Source organism: Chlorocebus sabaeus, chromosome 8 (genome assembly GCF_047675955.1).
Source record: "Chlorocebus sabaeus isolate Y175 chromosome 8, mChlSab1.0.hap1, whole genome shotgun sequence".
Classification (NCBI taxonomy): Eukaryota; Metazoa; Chordata; class Mammalia; order Primates; family Cercopithecidae; genus Chlorocebus; species Chlorocebus sabaeus.
In genome coordinates, this window is record NC_132911.1 from 111,020,898 (window position 1) to 111,041,096 (window position 20,199).

Genomic DNA, 20,199 nt, shown 5'->3' on the forward strand with positions numbered 1-20,199 from the left:
TAATGAGCAATGCTTTGGCTAAGCATATGCAGGGGTAGCACCAACCTTCCTATTTACAATGTACCGTCTACATGGAAGGGTGAAAGTCCTAAAGATGAATTTTGCTAGCACTTTTTATAGGATTGAGAGAATGCTGACAATTTATTTCAAGATGGAAGAAACTGAGATTATAGGACGGTGAGAATGAGGTGGGTTATAGTGAGAACATGAATCAACTTACCAAATTTTCTAAATATAAACCCTTGCCTATGTAGCTCACATGTCACGCATGTGTTTACCACCCCATGGGGCAACAGGTTCATATTCAAAATTATAAATGATACAATTTCAATTTTCGTTAACATAATGATCCTGCTTAATCCTCTGATTAAAAGGGTGTATTCTAGAATTAGATTCCTTTGTTTCAAAGTCAATGTTCAATATTTGCTAAGAATTTGTTTGGGGCAGGTTATCTTTGTAAAGTAGGGATAATGGGAGTCTCTATATCATAGGGTTGTTGAAAAGAGTAAATGAAGGAGTATACATATATACACACACACACATATACTAAGCATACATATACAGTAAGCATATATATAGATATTTAGATATCTATATAGCATATATAGATACATAGCTATATAGCAGATATATAGATATATACTATATAATATATCATATACATTATATCTATCTATCTATATATCTATATATGCTTAGAAGAAGACTGGCAAACTGTAAATGCACAATACATTTGAGCTATTTTGTTAATCAGCTTGTAAATTGCTTTTGAGGAAATTCATACAATATTTGTTCTTACCAGTGCTATGCTATGCCATTATACTAAGGGATTAAACACTAAATTTTTTACCTGCAAAAATGTGTATGTATGTCAGTCTGAAATACCCATCTTCATTATAGAACAATGTTACTACTTGTAAGAGAATCCATGATTATAACAGGGAAATAATAAAACAAGAGAATGAGCATCTAAGTCCAGAAGAAGGCCAAAGTCTTTCTCTCTTCAGCTCAGTTATCTCCCCTTCTCACCACACTCTGTTAGTATTTCAACAAAACTAAATCTAAATCTAACAATAGTCCTGACCAGCTAATGTGGGAAGTTCTTCTCTCTGAAAAGCCATGGGGGCCATTCAGCAGTGATAAAATTTGCTCCTTGTGGGTACGTATGGGTATGTTACTGCTAACCTGTTCAGGTTATTATTTTTTTAGACTAAATATCAGAAGTTAATTCAGTAGATACTTGACATTTGTGAATTTAATATTCTAAGTTTTATTTATTTAAGAAAACCCAAAAGCTCCATCATATTTAAAATCCATCATTTTGTAGAAGCGTAAGCTTGAATCTTGCTTTCCTGATGAAACCAACCCAGGAGCCAGCCATGGAAGAAGTGAATTGGATTCACCAACTTTCTATTTTATGTAAGTATTGAAAGCAAACCTATTGAAGATTATGAATTGAGGTGGGATCTTTTTCTTCACATTACCAGGAGAAGTGGTTCTGCAAATAGCCTGTGTACCATTTGCATCTCATGTTTCAAACTAGAGTGTAGTTGTGGTTATATATGAACTAAAGTCCATAGAATGACTAAAGCTGTATTTGCACTGCACCCTTTTCCCCACGGGCTACAGGGTAGTACTGGTGAGAAGTAAAAAAAATTCTAAAATTATGAATATTCTTGATCTGAAAACTTTGGGAATTATTTTTAGATTAATGTATATCATAGAATCACCATGAGTCTAAACGGAAGTTCACTTAATATTTTTAGTTAATTTTATTTTTATAGTCAGATTATAAGCTATAGTGGAACTGACAATAATTTAGAGGTTCCTTCAGGTCTTGAGTAGTACTGTAGGGAAATGATAAAGCAAATATTTTAGCTCCACTCCTACTCCAGAACAAATTTTCACATACTTCATCTGCTATGTGTATGGTGTGTGTTTATGACGTGTGTGTGTGTGTGTGTGTGTGTGAGAGAGAATTGAGTTTAAGCTTAAGTGTGATTTTAGGATATCTTCCTTAGAATAAGCTATCCTCATCTCCTCATTCCCAGGCTTGCCATTGTATTTCCATTTTTCATTTGTTTGCTTGTTTAAGCCATGGGATTCAATGAAACCTTGCACCTAAATAAAAAATGAAAATCAGGCAAAACCACACTTCTCTGGTAGATGGCTGAGGTAGCAAAGTACAGAACAGTGCCTCCTGCCTTTCCTCCCTCCTGTGCCCACTCCACTCCTACATTTTACCCCCTTATAGACAACATCGAAGGTATCTTTCAAGAAGAAAATTTTGTCACAGCAAAGGGGAAAAAGAAACCATTTCGAGCTAACATAAACAACGATTCATTATGGAAATCAAGAGAAAGAGAGAGGACAGTGGTAAAAGGGAAAATAGAACTGTATCAGTCCTGGACTATAGTCCAGACTTCCTGGGTTGCAGGTTAAATGGCATCTGGCAAACTGGGCTCCAAGATTCATTTCCTTTGCCTATCAAAGGAGACTAACAATCAGGAAGACTAAGCAAGTTAGACTGACTTACTATGCACTACATGGAAGTGTTGATATTGCCATCAGCGGTCACTTATTCATTCATTTATTCCAGCACATATTTATTGAGACCTACTATGTGCCAGAAACTATGCTAGGTTCCAGGAAATCAAAGATAAAAGGCAGAATCTCTGCCTTTTAGAACTCTGGTAGTGAGAAAGTCATGTAAAATTGCCTGAGGGAATCAGAGAAGATTCCAAGAGCATTGCACAGACCCCAGAGGAAATGGGGATAAGAGAAAAGTAATTTAGGTGGGGGCAAGAGGGGAAGACAGTTGTTTTATCCTGCAAAGGCACATGATCCTCTTGGGACCCTGGGCTTCCAGCTAAAATTCATAGACACTAAATAGCAAAGCTCTTGCCTAACCTCACTCTCTTTGGCTGTCTCACCTCAAAACTTCCCACATACCGTGCTTTAAATGGACCATTTATATTGCTATACTTATTGACAGTATTTTATAACTCTCTGAATAATTGTCTATCTTCATCATTACACTAGAAATTGTTTGCTCTATATCTATGTTCCTGACAAATGCATGACATCCACGTAATAGTATTGAATGAAGGCATGGGTGGATGATTTAATGAATAAATGGTGGAAGAGAGTATACAAAAGAGATGTCACAGCAGGAAGATGTTTGTTTACTCCAAAATTTAACTTGGGTCCTGTTCAACATACTGATGGATCCGATCTTCCAACCCACTCTTTTAAGTAAATATGGAAAGCAAATTCTTTCAAGATTATGAAGTAAGATAGGAAATGTTTATCCTATCCTAACAGGAGCAGTAATTTGCAAATAGCTATATCTACCCCTCCCTCTCCTCTCAGTATTTGATTTTGTATTATGTGTGTTCTCTGGATTGTTGGGTCTTTGGAAGATGGCTTCTCTTTCCCATACACTCACGGTAGACATGAACTCAACATGTAATCTGTACAAGGCAAACATTTATGAGCAATGGGACATCCTATGAACACCAGGGAATAAATGCAAAATTTTGTGTGAAAGAAAAGTTATGGGGGTTGGTGATTTCTGTACAATAGGGTTTTCATCCTTTATGGACCTGGGGAACAGAGTATCTCTGGGAGAAAAAAGTTCAGGCATCTCTCTATATATTTCCAGTTTAACAAGCTCACAAATCAATCTGATTATCCAGCATTTCAACTGGGATCTGGCTTACATCTCGTAAACAAACACTTCTGGTTTTACCTTTTTGGGTTCTGGCATATTATTAATATAAATAGTGTAGATTCCACTTTTATTAAAACCAGCTTGATATACATCTGCACAGTCTCTAAATGGTTTCTCTTCCTCTCTTTTTCCTCCCTTTAGTAAAACTGCAAAAAAAAAAAAAAAAAAAGATTGCAATATGTGAATATCAGTACCATTAGTAGCCAAATGGACTCCAATAATAGCTAAGCATGTCTTCATTTCCTCCACACAAATGTCAGTATTGCACATAGTAAAAAATCAATCATAAAGACAATACTAGATTTTGAGGTAGCTTACAAAATTTAAAAAAAAAAACTGAAGGAAAAAACTGTAGAACCATTTCTAACTGAATGCTTATATTTTACTTAATTTCTTACTTCTTTCTTTTCTGTGTATCCTTTCCAAAACATCAGCTCAAGGAACAAATGACCTGGGCATGTAATATCTTCAATTGGTAGCAATTACCTCAAGTTTCCTGCAAAATCTCTAAAACATTCTTACCTACATTTCACAGGAAAGTCTAAAAAATTGCTAACGCACTCTTTGGAGCAGGAAGAGATAAAGATAAATTCAAACATAAAAATGCAATATGGAAGTTTAAAACACTAAAAAGCAAGTAGTACTGTTTTTCTGTGACTTTATATTGAAGAGTTTCTAGAAAATTTTACCAACAAAACAAAACAAAACAAAAAGAATCAACAACTGTTACAATAATTAGATTTGGGAAGTAGAAAAGACTTTATGACCCAACTTAACTACCTACAATGAAAATGTAACCAAACTTTACTTTGTTCTTTCTTTAATGCCCTGAAGTCAAATCATCAGGCAGATGATACACAAATAAAAGAACAATCACATAAATAAGACTTTGAAATTAAATTATACAGGGGGAAGAGTCACAGTAAAGGCTAGAAGTCAAGTGAAGACAGGAAATCTATTAATAGTTAGAGACTGTCTCTACTGAGGAAAACCTTATTTTATTTACTGAGCTTTACCCATTATTAACTTCTTACAACTGAAATAAAAGTACAAAATGATGCACATTTAATAGTTCTTAGTTAAAGATATATGTGTTATATTTATAAAATATTCATGATTTAGTATTTTCTATTGTGTATTATTTTAGTGGTCAGTTTTATTTAACCATTTTTCTAGAAATTAAGATTAAGACTATTTTGTAATCTTGCCCTTAAAGTTTCCTATCACTTAATAAATATCTGCTTTCAAACATACTGAGTTATAATAGTCTTTCATAATAAAAATGCCAAAGGCAAACTATGAGTCAAAACTTTTACATTAATTTTAAATGATCTAAATATCTAAAATACTGGCCTGACTTAACACTGGGCTTCATACTAAATACTGGCCTTTAGTTGCCTGATGTTTACTAACTTATAGGTATTGAGCAGTCTAATCTTTGTGGAAAGAATTACTATTTCAATATAAATTACTCAGATTCTTAAAAATACTAAATTGTGTTTCAAAAAAATGAAATATTTATGTCAGATATGTTGCCATAACAAAAAAATAGTACTGAAGCATTTAATAACATTATGATTTTCTATGTAGCTCAAGTCTGTACTAATGGTTTTAATGAATCATACTAATAATTACATCTAAATACCAACATCACAATTTCCATGTCAACACAAAATAAATCAACTAATTAAAGGGCTACAGATTCATATGATAGTGAAAAAGTACTGGACAGAATGTATGCAAATAGCAATTTAAAGATGCATATATACATGCTTACTCAAAAGTCATCTTTAATGACATTGAGGATGTCAATGGATTATATAAATGTATCCATTCCAAGAGCATTGATGTAGTTTACTGGTTTCATTTATTCTGACTTTATGGACTGCTATTTTTCTAAAACAAAACAAAATTTTTAAATTCTACCTACTGGATCCTTTCTTCTGTTGAAATGTCGAAAATAACCAAATTAGATGCCCAAAAAAAGAGATGTGAAGAAATACCAACTAAAATTTATGATCACTTGAGAGGACAAACAACACAGAAAGATGTGGTCAGCAGGAACCCAATGGTAAACCCATTTTCCTCTTTTGAGAGAGAGAAGGTCATTTATCTATGGAGAAAATGCTTCTCTTGTATATACCACATCCTGCCCTCCCCTTTTTAGTTATGTATGGAGAACACATTCCCTTCTCTTGTCTGCCATCTCTCCTCCCGTTTATTTTATTCCCCTCCCCCCCCCCCCCACTTCGGAAGATGTCGGAGAAGGGACTATGTGTGGGAAGAGGAAGCTATTTCACACACATTTTTAGTAACTGAGGAAAAAGGAAATAGTTGGTTATTAACTTATTTTTGTGAAAACTAACTGTATAAATTTGTTGTCAAAACCATGAATACAAATTCTATACTTGGGAAAATGGTCTGAGAATTCTACCATGAAAAGGTACATCTAGTATTATGGTTATATTATGGATTTTTTGTTGTTACAGTAACATATATGAAATAGATATTGTATTTTCTTGAAATTTAACTTGGTATGTTTGAAAAATTGAAATACTCATATTCTTTCAAAAAAAGTCATTCTTTCCAGAAAGATCAGATTGCCTGTTTGTAATTACTTACCAGTTAGCAAGCATATGCCTGAAAGTTAATTCAGGCTACATTTTAGAGTAGCAAGGCATTGAAGATCAATGTAAAAGCTTCATCCACAGCTTACCTTTGGTATTTTTATTATATACTATGGTTTGAATAAGGTCCCTTCGATAAGGGTAGATTGACCTTTAGAGTTTTTTTCCTTAATCTATAAAGTGAGGTAGTCATAAATACCTCTGAGATGGGTGTATGAATTACATAACACAGTGCAAAGACACTGAAGCATAATAAGTACTCAAGAAATGGTATTTGTTGTGGTAATGACAACACTGTTAATAGCAATATTATACTGTTACTCCTTCTTATGGAAGGGACACTAGCAGAATGTGGAAGGCTGGCCAGTCCAGTCTAGCGGGTGGTGGATGCTGCTGTCTTCCACCTTCCAATTAAAACATAGCAGTTATAGTTGACTGGTTATATTTAGGATCACATTGAATTAGCCTCTCCTGGTCAAATTTGGCTAATTGGCTGGTTTCATTCATTGAATAAATCAGATTATACCATTGTTTACATTTAAAAATAAACCCAAAACAGGTAATCTCATCTTGCTGTATATTTTAAGCTTTACCTAAATAGTTAAGATTTAAAGATTATTTCAGATGAAATTATAAATGATTTATATATCAACGTGTTGGTTATAGAAGTTTCAATCCCATGACTTTTTACATGTCTCTTTTCTTTGTTAAGTACTGCAGAGTTCTGAAGTCCAATGTCATGCATAGATATTGTAAAACTGGACACCTAGGAAACGTTTTAAAACCTAGAGAGACCATAACATTTGAATTTCCTGAACATTGCAAGTGTCAGCACCAGTGATAAGTTTTTTTAGGAGGTCTTGAGATTCAGTTAGACAGAAGATAGAAATTGGAGGAATATTTAGTAAATGACACAAGACAGACAGAAACAATAGACTTGATGGGGCTGAGAGCAGTAGCTCACAAGTGTAATAGTGCTTTTGGAAGCAGAGGCTGGAGGATCCCTTGAGGCCAGGAGTTCAAGACCAACCTGGGCAGTATAGTGAGACCATGTCTCTTCAAAAATTAAAAATTAAAAAGAAATGTCTGGACTAAGATTGGATGGAAGAGTAAAAGAAGCATCACTGGACAGACGTTGGTGGGAACCTTCTGGAGACCTGAAAGAGGACTGTATCTATCTCTCAAAGTGGTTTAAACTTTTTGTAATAACGAACTGATTTGAAAGCATGAGTTGAAAGGTTGATATTTATGTTAAAATTCTTTCTTTGACAACATATTCTTATTTTTCCTTTATTATTATTCAATTTCTAATGAGTTCATTTTCCCTCTCTTTGAGTTTAGATCCCTGCCATTCCTGTCACTGCTTTCCTAGCCTCCTTTTTCTTTCTTCTTAGCCTCAATCCCAGAGTCAGGAATTTAATAATGGTCCATTTGGTATCCCTGGTCTCTCCATCTATTGTCCTTTCATCCACTCACCTTTGCATAGGTAAATCCCAACCCCCAGATGGGCATTCATTCACTTTCTCAACCCCCTTGTAGATTGCAAACACTGAGTCATGTATAATAAACTTTCTATGACATTTCCTGCAGAGTATATTGCAAATCTTTCTATTTTTTAAAAAAACTGAATCCTATTCTTATCTTCTCTCACTCTTTATAAATGGCCTTTATGGTTTACTATAAAGATCAATGTCATTTAATATGTCTCCTCCACTCCCTTCTTCTACCCTACAGAAGTTGTCTTTGCCTATCTTTCCCCTTGTCTTCTGTGTTGACCTCTCCCAGTCCCTTTCAACTTCTCTAATTGTTTTTTCTCTTTCCTCTTTTATCGATTTATTTGCTCTCATCACCTACCATATAGAAGTTCACTAAGATTCCATTCTTGGATGTTTATTTCTTATACATCTGTTCATTTTGCACACTGTCTATCATGGCTTCCAACTGCTGCAGAAAAGATTTATAATATACACAGGCACTTTTTAACACTGAGTATTTGCCTCTCTTTGCCTTCAGATTCATATTTCTACTTGCCTGTAGGGCAGTCCTTCCTGCTATGCTAGCTTTCATTTGTTTAATGTTACATAATCTTTCCTTCCAAACCACGTGTTTGCTCTTTCCTTATTAGTCCCACTATCCTTCTTCAGTATTTATCAGTTAAAAATTAATGAAAGTGTTAATTTTTTTCTAATGAGACAATTATAGTATGGCTTTTCCATTTGTCCCTCTGCTTCTTATCCTCTCTTAGTTCAATCATCCTATATTATTAATTCAACAAATATTGATGGACATTTGCTATTTTTAAAACTTTTCGCAGGCCATGGAGGTACAGACATAAAAAAGCCCAAGCCTGCCCTTCATGTGCTCACAGCCTGATGCAAAAAAGATCTTCCATGAAAGCTATACCCATGATTAGTAACTTTTATGATAGGACAAAACTCAATTCAAGGTGACTTAAGCAAAAAGATAATTTATTGGATCATGTAACTAAAGAATCCAATGTAGACTTTAAGTAAGTCACGATAAGGTTTCAGACAATGTGACCAGAAATTGGTTTCTTAGTCTTTTTCTTAACCCACTTATTCTTGGCAATCAACCTGGTCACAAGATATCTGGCAACAACTTGCAGGGCTATAATGTCACCAGTTTAAATACAGCACCAAAGAGAGAGAATGCAGACAATTGTTATCTTAGAGGTATGTATCAGGCACATTGGGAACGTGCAAGAATATACTCCACCTGCCAGGTGGACTCCAGGAAGGCTACCTAGAAGAGATAACAGTTGAAAGAATAAAACATATAGAAAAGCTTATCTGACCTAAATTTAAGAGCCTGGTATGCTAGTTCAAAGACTTTGCCCACACCAATATCAGCAAATAAATCTAGAAAGTCCTAGGAATGAACCACTATTCATTCTTTTCATTTAGCCTTATCTATACAACCAAATCTTTGTCACCTAAAGGGGTAGAATAGAGACACAAACAGGTGCATGTCTGTCTTTCACCAGCCAACATTCAGTCAATAAGGAACCTGAGACCTGATGCTAGCAGCTGTTGACTATCCTGATCTTCCCTTCCTTTACCCAACCAATTTCAATCCAGATGGTGCATTCGCCACCAGACTGACTTCAGGGGAGGACCATAAAAGCTGAGGCAGAAGGTCACTTCAATTCAGAAGAACCCTCAAGAGAAAACTTCCTGGAATGTGGAATTGGTAATTATGAGCCTCAGCCACACTAGCCGAGACACAGAAGGCAATTAGCCTTGCTACCAGAGACAGTGTAAAAAGTTACAGCCCTTTCTCTTACCCATTTTCTGATGAGTTGTTATAAAGAAATCAGTTCTTCAATTGTTCTTTTTAAATCTTAAATGTGGCTAATTGTTCATATATTTCCAGTATTTACCAAACATCAGAATACATGTGGATCAGGTTATTTGTTCAAGGATAGTCCTTGAGACATCATCATTAGGGAGATCATAGCACTAGAAATTGACCCTGAACCTGTGATTTCAACATAACAGGTCACTGAAATTAACTGAGAAAATAAAAGAAGGAAACAGCACATCTGACAAGTCGCAAACAAGCAAACAATTGATTGATTAGATTTTGTGCTTTTCAGTCAGGTGTGTGGGCATTTCATAGAAAAAACATTTTGAAGACACTCTAGAATCCTAATTTATTTGAAAGAATCTTTAAAAGTGGAAGAAGGTAATGTCTTGCATTTCAAGGGTGTGGAAGAATCAAAAGATTTCCAGGCAGTCCAAGTTTCAGTATTTTATGGGTGGGTATAGGGGTGAGGGATATTTACCAATGACTTTATAAATACATATACAAATATAAATAGCTACACAAATACATACAAGCTGTATGCTTATAAATGGAAAATGTTGAGGCTGATATTTTTTCTTATAGAAAACATATGCATACAAACCTAAATATCTGTGGGCTGATATCTCAACATGACTGTTTTTAACCTATAAAAATGGCAATTGAATATGGTTATATGTGTGCATGTGTGTGAGACAGTATAACAAACACATATATTCTATTCTTAAATACTCTTAATTTGAAGTCTTTGATTAACTAAAAGTGTACTTTTTTACTTAAAACAACTACTTCTTTTTTCAAAGTCCCTCCAAACCTGTTATAAGGGAACACTTGAACATCATTTGTCTAGTGAATTATTATTTTAATTAAACATTTTTTAAAAAGAACTGCTTTGCTTTCATTTAAATTATTTATATGTAATTTTATGGATATCAATAAAATCTTAACTACTATTTTTTATGGAACTATAATAATCATGATTATAATAAAATCAACTAGCATTAATTGAATGCTTACTATGTGGTAAACTCTGAATTTTATGTGCCAAGTATGTTTTACATGCTTCATTTTGTTCAATCCTTATAAATATCTCATAAGGAGTATTTATCAATATATTGTTTTATATGAGGAAATTGAAGCTCAGAAATGCTACTAACTTCACCAAAAGTTATAAGTAGCAGAACTCTCTGACTATAAAGCTGAAAATCTTAACTACTTCTTATTGGCCTTTTGAGTAAAGTGAAACCCAAATAGAACTTCAATGAGTCATCTGTCACAGAATCCCCAGCAATACTTATCTCTGCTGACAAGGGCACATTCAAGGTCCTGAGTGATTCAGGGTAAGCCTTAAGTCTGAAAGGGTGCAGCCTTGTCTCATGGAAGCAGGACGTATGGGAAAAGAGAGAGGAGGCAGCAATGACAAAGACAAAGGATATGTTGACATGAGGATAGCAGAGGGCCATAGGCAATAGAATTGTCCGAGAAGGAAACCCTCAACAGAAAAGTGAAGCCATGACGGCCCACAAAGTCAAGAGCTAACAGAGGATAAGGAAGTGAGAGGTCCCAAAGCAGCCATATTGGATTTCATCATGTCCATACCCTAAAAGTCACACTGACTCAGGATTTACCCCCACTAATTTTAGGTATTATTCTCATAAGCCTGGTAGCTGGTCTCCCAGCCTACGGACTATTTGCTAGAAGCTACAAAGACAGAGGATAGGCTGGTGGGAAAGTGAGAGTGGGAATGTGTGTGTGTGTGTGTGTGTGTATGTGTGTGAGTGTGTGTGTGTGTGTGTGTGTGTGCACACGTGTGTGTGCTTGTGTGTGAGTGTGTGTATGTGTAAGTGTGTGTGTGCGTGCATGTATGTGTATATGTGTGTGTGCATGTGTGTGAATGTGTGTGTGCATGTGTGAGTGTGTGCATATGTGTGTGTGAGTGTGTGTTTTTGTGTTCATCTTCTAGTATCAGGCATGGAGACAAGATATTGGATCACTGAAAGTTTGTGTGTGTGTGAGGAAAAGATAGAAAATTTTAAAAAGTAGGCAAAACTAAGAAATGATAAGAATTTGGGCATTGAACAATATAAAGGGGGCAAACTATGTACTTTTCTAGAGGCATCATGGTATTACGATGATAATTAATTCATATGGATAATAATGGATTAAATTCTTAGGAAAAAAAAGCCTGATTTTTTTCAGTTTTCTCTTCCAAGAAAAAGAGGAGAGAATTTTAAAAAGCAGACAATTTTTCATCACATTTAAAATTTTTCATAAAATTTTACTACTTGAAGGGATACATTTTAATTATCTGGAGAATATATTGCCCAAGATGTATAATTGCAGATATACAAATTTTCAGTAACATTAAGATATACATAAGGTATATAAAGTCTTACATTTATGCAGACATGCAAAGCCTCCTATGTCATAAGTGAATCTCTAATGTAAGGTACTTTTTTAAAGTGGAAGAATAATTAATCATCAATTAATTCAACCTATTTCTACTGTAGTTTGATTACTATGCTCAAATAAATTTTGCAATTGTCTTCTAATGTGAAATGATTCTCATTTGTATAACAACGTATATTCAATGCCTATTACTACCTAAAGTAACCAAGAATGGGGAAAAAATACTTGACTAAAAGGTAAAAATGGAAATACACACCATCTTTGTTTAATCAAGTAATCTTTCATTTTACATAAAATTAATTTCTTTGTTTTTCCCTTGGGCACCCTGTTGGGCAGTTATGAATGCCACACGACCCTTGTCATTTGTTCAGGAGCTCATTTCATTCACAAAGACATTTCAGGTGTTTCATGTGTGTTAATTTTCCATATAATTTTTTTCAGCCTGGCTACAATATATTGATTTTGTACAAAAGATTCCCCATGCATGTGGGAAAGCTTAAGGGGCATCTTTTGTGCTCTGCTATGAGCAGACAAATATAATTTATTTAGCAACAGCCATTAAAAATGGAATGAAAGTCCTTGGGCAATGCTGTAAACATAGAAAGCAGTTGCCAGATGCTTTTGAAAACACACACAAAAAAACCTCCACTTTGAAGTTTTGAGTAAATAAGTCCTGTCACCATAAGTAGGTCACCTTGATTCTTACTCTTGTGGTGTAATATACTTGAAGAACACTACTTGACTCCCAGCCCTGGCTCTATGTGGGCTTCTACTCTGAATCCAGGGCTTCACTGGTTATTAGGAGTGACACAAAACCAAGAGACAAAGTTGTAATTTTTGATATGAGTCATAAAGTATATGGGTTTGTGTAGGATACCAGGCAATCTCTAAGGTGTGCCATACTTCTATGTGAAGCAACCTGGCAGCAGAGCTGGGACTAGAACACAGGTGTCATGATTCCTGCTGCTTCTAAACCGCCATGTCTGCCCTCTTGATGGCATACATCTGCTCCAAGATACTGGAGAGAAACCATCTCAATCTATAATTCCTAGCTCTAGAGAGATAGGTTGGAGAATTAATTATGATTCAGATTAGGTTTGTGTGTGGTCTGTGTGTTGATGAGGACTAAACAACTGGCAAAATCTCCCTTTAGAACCAAGTTGCCACTTAAAATTATACCCAAACTTCAAACTCACTATTCTAAAGGACGTCATTCCGCTTGTGAAAATGGAATGTTCACACCTAAAAATAATTAAGATACATGCAAAGATATAATAAATACACAAGTTAAAAGAGGTCTGACATTTGATATTACATTTGATAATTTGACTTATTTATAAATCCATCAAAAAGATGAGTAATTATTTGTAGGTTACATATTAATATGAGTCCTTAGCAGACATAACCCCACTCTGAATGTGAACACCCAAACCAGTACAAGCATGATATTCCAGTGTACTTGAAATCAATTTTCATGTTGATATCCTTTGGTTGATAATAAATTATGAGTTCCTACAGGAAGCTAAAATTGTTACTAGTTTTAAAGGTTCTTTGCAATTGACTTTTAGAAAATCTTATGCTAAAAATAAATATTGGTTTATACACATTTAAAGCTAAATGTACAGTTGCAACATTCTTCAGGTTTTACCTTCTTTTTCTCACTTCTTATAGTATAAAAAATTTCATGAGGTTTTCACTCTATAGTTGATATAGTGTATACATATTTCATGCTGTTAATAAAATATATATATTTTTACTGTCTCTCAGAGTAATTATAGGTGTCATTTGGTTAACTGTCTCTCAGAGGAACTATAGGTGTCATTTGGTTCAGTGTAAAGTAGAATATCTTATCCGTGACTGATGTCTACTGTTCCATTTTGTCCCTGGATTTTGAAAATATCTGTTGAATTTGACTTGCGTGTGGATGAGTCCAGGAAATGACTTAGTTGAAAGTCTATTCAAACTAATTGTGCTTCTTCGCTTTAGCCACCCAGGTTATGAAAGTATAAGGGAAGAAAGATGGAGTTTGCTCTTGGTAATATTGGAACATCAAGGAAATACTCTTTTCTTGTGGCCTTTTACCCCTGTAACTTCCAAGCCCAGCTGGAACCAGGAGATATCCCTTTTCAGATAGTTTATCTTGTTTCTGAAGTTAAAAACTCCAATTCCAAATGAGAATTAACCACAAAATTTCAAATCTCCCCCCAAAGATGGGGTTTAGAAATAGTTCATGGGAGAGGTCAAGGACTATGTTATTTTTTATTTTGTTATCATTAGTTTGGCCATCGACTATTCACAAATTTTTTTTTTTTTACAAAAATTATGACTTTTCTAAAAGGCAGATAACACGCTCCATCAAAAAGGAGAAATATACCATTTCCAAAAATAAACAGTCAATTTCGCCTTAAGCCATTGGGTTTTATGAAAGGAAGTGCTAGATAGTGTGGTTCATTTTAAGGAAATTGTAAATGTTTGACATACAATTTTCTGTCAAGATAAAGCATTTCCCTCATTAAATGGGAACAAGTACTCACTGTAGTGTTCAGCAGATGACTTCCTGTATTTTTCTTTCTCTTTCTACCTAATCTTAAATTGTGCATTACAAGTACTAAATGAAAAACTGAGTATTTTACCCAGTCAACGAAACTGATATTTTCCATTTTTATCAATGTTTATATGAGTGACATTCAAAAAGTTTTAATTTCCTCCCATCACTTGTGATGTTTTTAGAGTCATTCTTAACTCAAGGGACTTGCAGTTCAAACTATCTCATCCCTTACAGAATGATATAAACTTCATAAACTCAACAGACACTGCATGGGAGGTAAATTCCTTTCAGATGGTAGAATTATTCTGAGAATCACGCCAAATGACTCCTCAGCACTGAGAAGAAAGCAAATGCCTCATTTCCCGCTTTAAAAGGGCTAGAGGCTCAAATCTCCCACAATAATGATCAAGTGTTCCATACCATTGCAATCAGCTTCTGGGAAAGACACTTTAGCCCAAATAGTCGTCACTTAAATATTTGTAGTATCAGCCATTATGTCTTTGAGATAATGTGAAAGAATTTTTAAAAATGAACTACATGAGAAGCTCCCATGAATTGAAATTTGTACTTCTTATTAGAGAACTAAGTATATAAACATGTTCACGTCTTGCAGTACTTATTTTTAAGTTTCCTCTACTCTGTGTGCCTCCCTACTTAAAGTTATTATCTGTCCTTTCACATTGAAGTTGCTTGAATGCAAGTATATAATGATTTCTGTTCTTACTTCCTGTCACTCATTTTAGTCTTTGAGATATGCAACTGAGCCATGTAGCATACCAAACCTCTGCATATAGAAGGTTCACTTTTTAAAAATTTGACCGTCATGCTTACTTGCCATTGAAAAGAACATCTTTCATAACTGTCTTTTTTTTTTTTTTTTAAACCTTCCCAAAACACTGTTCACTACTGTTTTTCACACGAAGTCTATGTTTTTCTTTTGGTCTCTTTTTTTGAATCTGTCCCTTAAAAACTTCAAATTTTTCTGTCTTTGATTTTACACTGTCATTATCTCATACAATGCACTCATAACTATATGTAAATGCTCTCAAATTGTATACAAATGTGTGCCCTTATCCTTGCATTTTGGGGTTGGGGTAAGTGGAAAGGAAAAAATAGCATAGTTTGCATCAGGTTTCCTGATGTGTCTGTGACCCCCATGTGAATAAGAGCCGTTGCTTTATATGCACTTTCTATGATTTTACCTGTTATCTCCTCTGAGGACACATAATTGTTCTCCTTCTAGAATCCGATTTATCTGCCTGCCCGACTCTGTCCCACAGGCAACTCAGTCAAAATGTCCCAAACTAAAACTCACTATTTTTTCCCTTCCAACCTATTTCTCCTCCCATGTTGCTGGTTTTAAAGAATGTGATGAATGCACCCTCAGTTGTTTAACCTAGAAATGTGCAATTGGTATTAGATTCAACTTCTAGGAAGTCATTATTTCTTGCTGATTCTAATTTTTCTATTTTTTAAAATTTCTTCTACTTACTTTTCCATTTACCCCTGTTTAATATGGACCTTATTATTTCTTTCCTAGAAATGACTTTGAAATTCTGACAAAAATCATCAACTCTACCTTCGCTGTCCAACATGGTGCAGTGTGTAATGTACAGTATTCAGAACAAGACTCTGGGATCAAATCTCAGCTTGCTCACTTGCTAGCAGTACAATATTTAAGCATTATTCACCTCTCTGTACTTAGCTTATCTTTAATATAGAGTTGGTAATAGCACCTATCATACAGTGTTGTTACCAGAATTAAATAAACTAATATATGCAAAGGTCTCAGAAGACTGGCTTGTGTTAAGTATTTGCTGATATTATAATAATGGTAAAAGCATCCATCTGGTCCCCTGCTCCAGGCTTCTCCGCTTTCCAGTATGTTTTTCCTACATTGTCACTGGGGAAATTTTTTCCTAAAATGCAAATATCACCATTATCCTTATATATTGACAATGACCACCCATTGATTTTAGAGAAAAAATGTGGCCTTTTTGGTCGCCATCAGTTCCTATCTCTAAACTCATTTTAAGACTTAGGCTACAGTCTGCTCCCATGACTTCTGGAAAATATACATGCTGCTTGTACTCTCTGGTGTGTCCTTCACTTTCTTCATTTTTTAGACGTAACTATCATCTCCCCATTAGAAAAAGCTTGCTTATGTTTTAATCCTAGATCAACGATTTCCAGCTTTGTAACTTTGGGCAAATTCTCAAATTCTCTGTGGAGGTTATAAAATGATGCTAGACATGGTAACTCCCTCATGTTGCTGTTGTAAGGGCTAACACATGTAAAGCCTAAGCAAACTAGAATCATAATAAGGATTCAGTAAAATCCCCAAGAAAACTCTAGTGATGTTGGATTCTGCACTTATCCTTCTGTTCCTGCCATGATTTTAACATTTCTCTGTGAGCTTTGCTGGGGTCCAGGCACCAAAGGCTCACTTCTAGCAAAGAATTCTGAAAAATAATTGTTTACTTGTTTCTCTCCGATCAAACCCTAGGTTCCTTAAAGCCACAGGATGAAATACATCTTTTGTTTTTCCTAGTGGTCTGAGCAATATTTGACACATTATAGAAAGTTACCAAATATTTGTTAAATAAAAATGAATAAATATCATTTCCCCAGAACAGAACAGTTGCTGCAGAGCTGTTTTGAATGAATGGATACATTTATGAACCACATCTTGCTACAGCAGAAATGAGCTTCAGGCTGATTTGGGCAGTGTGAGACAATCAGACTGTGTAAGTTTATAATACAGTCTAAATACTATTTTAAAAAATTTTTATTTTCTTTTTTCCTTTCTTTCTTTTTTAACAGACTTTGTCAGTAAATTCCCAATTATATAATATATTTGCCCCATGTATGTTCCACATGTGATATTTTAATCACCACTGTACATAGATAACCAGTGAATTTTTTTTTTGTTTTTATTTTTTTGAGACAGAGTCTCACTCTGTTGCCCAGGCTGGAGTGCAGTGGCACGATCTCAGCTTGCTGCAACTTTTGCCTCCTGGGTTCAAGCAATTCTCCTGCCTCAGCCTCCTGAGTAGCTGGGATTACAGGCATGTGCCACCATGCCTGGCTAATTTCTGTATTTTTAGTAGAGATGGGGTTTCACCATATTGGCCAAGCTGGTCTTGAACTTCTGACCTCAAGTGATCCACCCTCCTTGGCCTCCCAAAGTGCTAGGATTACAGGCATGAGCCACCGCGCCTGGCCAACTAGTGATTTTTTAATAGTCACAGTAACTGATTATTCCCCCCTGAAAGATTCAAAACCTTGTTTGTATGCCATTATTATTGTAAACTATTTAATTCCAGTAACTATTTAATTTTGGTAATTTTGAATTGCCAAAAACATGAAGCAATCAGTTGAGTTTTGACATTGTGATAACATTGAGGGCAATATTTCTTTAGTGGATAATGTTTCTAAGAATAAAAGTGGCCCATTGTTTGCAGATGAAGGTTAGACAAAAATAAATGTGTTACTCAGAAGCCTTACAAAATGGATGCAATTCAGTTTGAATTGACTATTTGCCTAAGACACCACTATTGTCTATTAGGAACAAGAAGAGGAAAATTTGCAGAATTATTTCAGAGAATGTGTTTATTAGTTGTTCTTACTTAAAAGTATCTCACAACATCAGATGTGTTAGTAGAAAAAGTGCTGTGAAACTAAACGAAAGTACTCTCTTAATGCAAAGACAGATTTACTGTTTCTGGATCAAAAAATGTTTGGAAAAAAAGTACATTTCTAGCCAACACTTCCTAGGAATTCTTTATCATATAACTTTAATGCATTATAGGCACTTTAGAAGGCATTAAAATAAAGATAAGTACTATTATTTTAATATTCACTATGAGTTAACACAGAAGCTATGTGTTTTATACTATCCTTTTTTAATTTTTCAACATCTAAAAAATTAATTAATTCATTTACTTGTTTATGTATGTATTTATTCTAGGCCCTCTATTCCTTTTTTAAATTTAAATTTTATTTTTATTGACAAATAATAACTGTATATGTTTATGGAGTAAAACGTGGTGTTTTGGTACATGTATACACTGCAGAATGATCAAGCTAGTTAACATATCCGTTACCTCACATACTTGTCATTTCTTTGTGGTGAGAACATTTACAATCCACTTTTTGGCAATTTTGAACTACATAATTGACAAATAAAATTTGCATATATTTATGGTGCACTACATACCCACCGAGTAAATATTATGATCCCATTTTAGAGATCAGAAAATGGAGGCCAACAAAGCTGCCTGGATGACTGTCAACACTCAAACACTCTGGGGCATTGTATTTAAACATTTTCTGCAAAAGAAGTTTTGCTTATAAAGCACATAATGAATGTACTTAACAGAATCTTGTCCATTGAAGGAGAAAGAAGAAACTAAAGTTTAATGAATCAACTGTGTCTTCAGCAACGTGACCTTTGCTTGTACATTGAGCATCAAATGTAATTCTTTCCCTATTGTGGTGAAATAGAGAGAATTCTCCTGACTTTATACATGATGAGACAGCTTCATAAAGGTTAAACTAGTTGCCAGTGACAGGGGAAGCTGATTAACTTTTTTTATCTTGCCTTGCAGTATTATATTCAGGCTGTCTCCACAAATTAGTCAGTCAGATTGAAACCAGAAGACCTTTAGGGTGAATTAAAATGGTTGGCTTTTTGGATGATGACACAGCTCGTGTTTTTGAAGATCTTGTAGAACATCTATATTTGAGCTTTAAAATATACATTTTGGAATATTTGATGCATTTATTGTGGTATATTTATTTAAAAATATTTGCATATATATAAATTTATAAGTAAAATATTTACATATAATCCTTCAATAAATAATAAATTTATATGATATATAAATTTGGGTCATAAAACAAAGAAAGGCTTTACCCAGGTGTTTTAGAATTTGAATAAAAGTTCATTTTAATAACTGATATTTAATCTAGTATTATGCTATTAGCTATTTAAAATTTTAAATTCACCATAGCCAAACACTATGGCTCCAGTGAAAATAAAGATATACGGATAACGAAAATCTTCATAAAAACCTTATGAGAGCCACTTTCCTTTTTTGTGTCTCTTATGAGTTCTAAAATAACGAAATATTTAGTTAGAATACTTCACAGTACGATTAAAGAAAAAAAGATTAACAAGAAGCAAATAAAATCTATGATCATGACACCTCAGAACCCATTGGAAAATCAGGCAATTCCCTTAAATTAAGATGGCAAATCCTGTAGTTAAATCAGGATTCATTTTAGAGTGTTGTCATTAAAAAGAAAAGATATCTAGAGGCCTGGAATATTTAGACCAATTCAGTTTCTATGATTATTATTTCTATTTTTTGGATATACTACATCATAGAATAGACACAGTTACTTTTTTCACTTCCTGAATGGCTACTAAGGGTCTATCCTCATTTTTCAAAAAGAAATGTTTCTTAAATTGAACAGATGTTTGCTTCCCTGATATTGCACCCAAAGTTCAAACCTAGCCAGAATATTTACTTTTAAAGTCACACCCTCTTCCT

The 20,199-nt window shown here is 34.4% G+C and overlaps 1 protein-coding gene across 2 annotated transcripts in view; it reads right to left on the reverse strand.

Moving 5' to 3' along the window:
• The window catches only part of ANGPT1 (angiopoietin 1), a 251,333-nt gene that overhangs the window by 51,923 nt on the left and 179,211 nt on the right, over positions 1-20,199 (reverse strand). For both annotated transcript variants that reach the window (XM_008001348.3, XM_008001347.3), the window contains exon 5: positions 3,752-3,879. In XM_008001348.3, the coding sequence (XP_007999539.1) occupies positions 3,752-3,879 (128 nt within the window). The remainder of the gene's footprint in view (positions 1-3,751; positions 3,880-20,199) is intronic.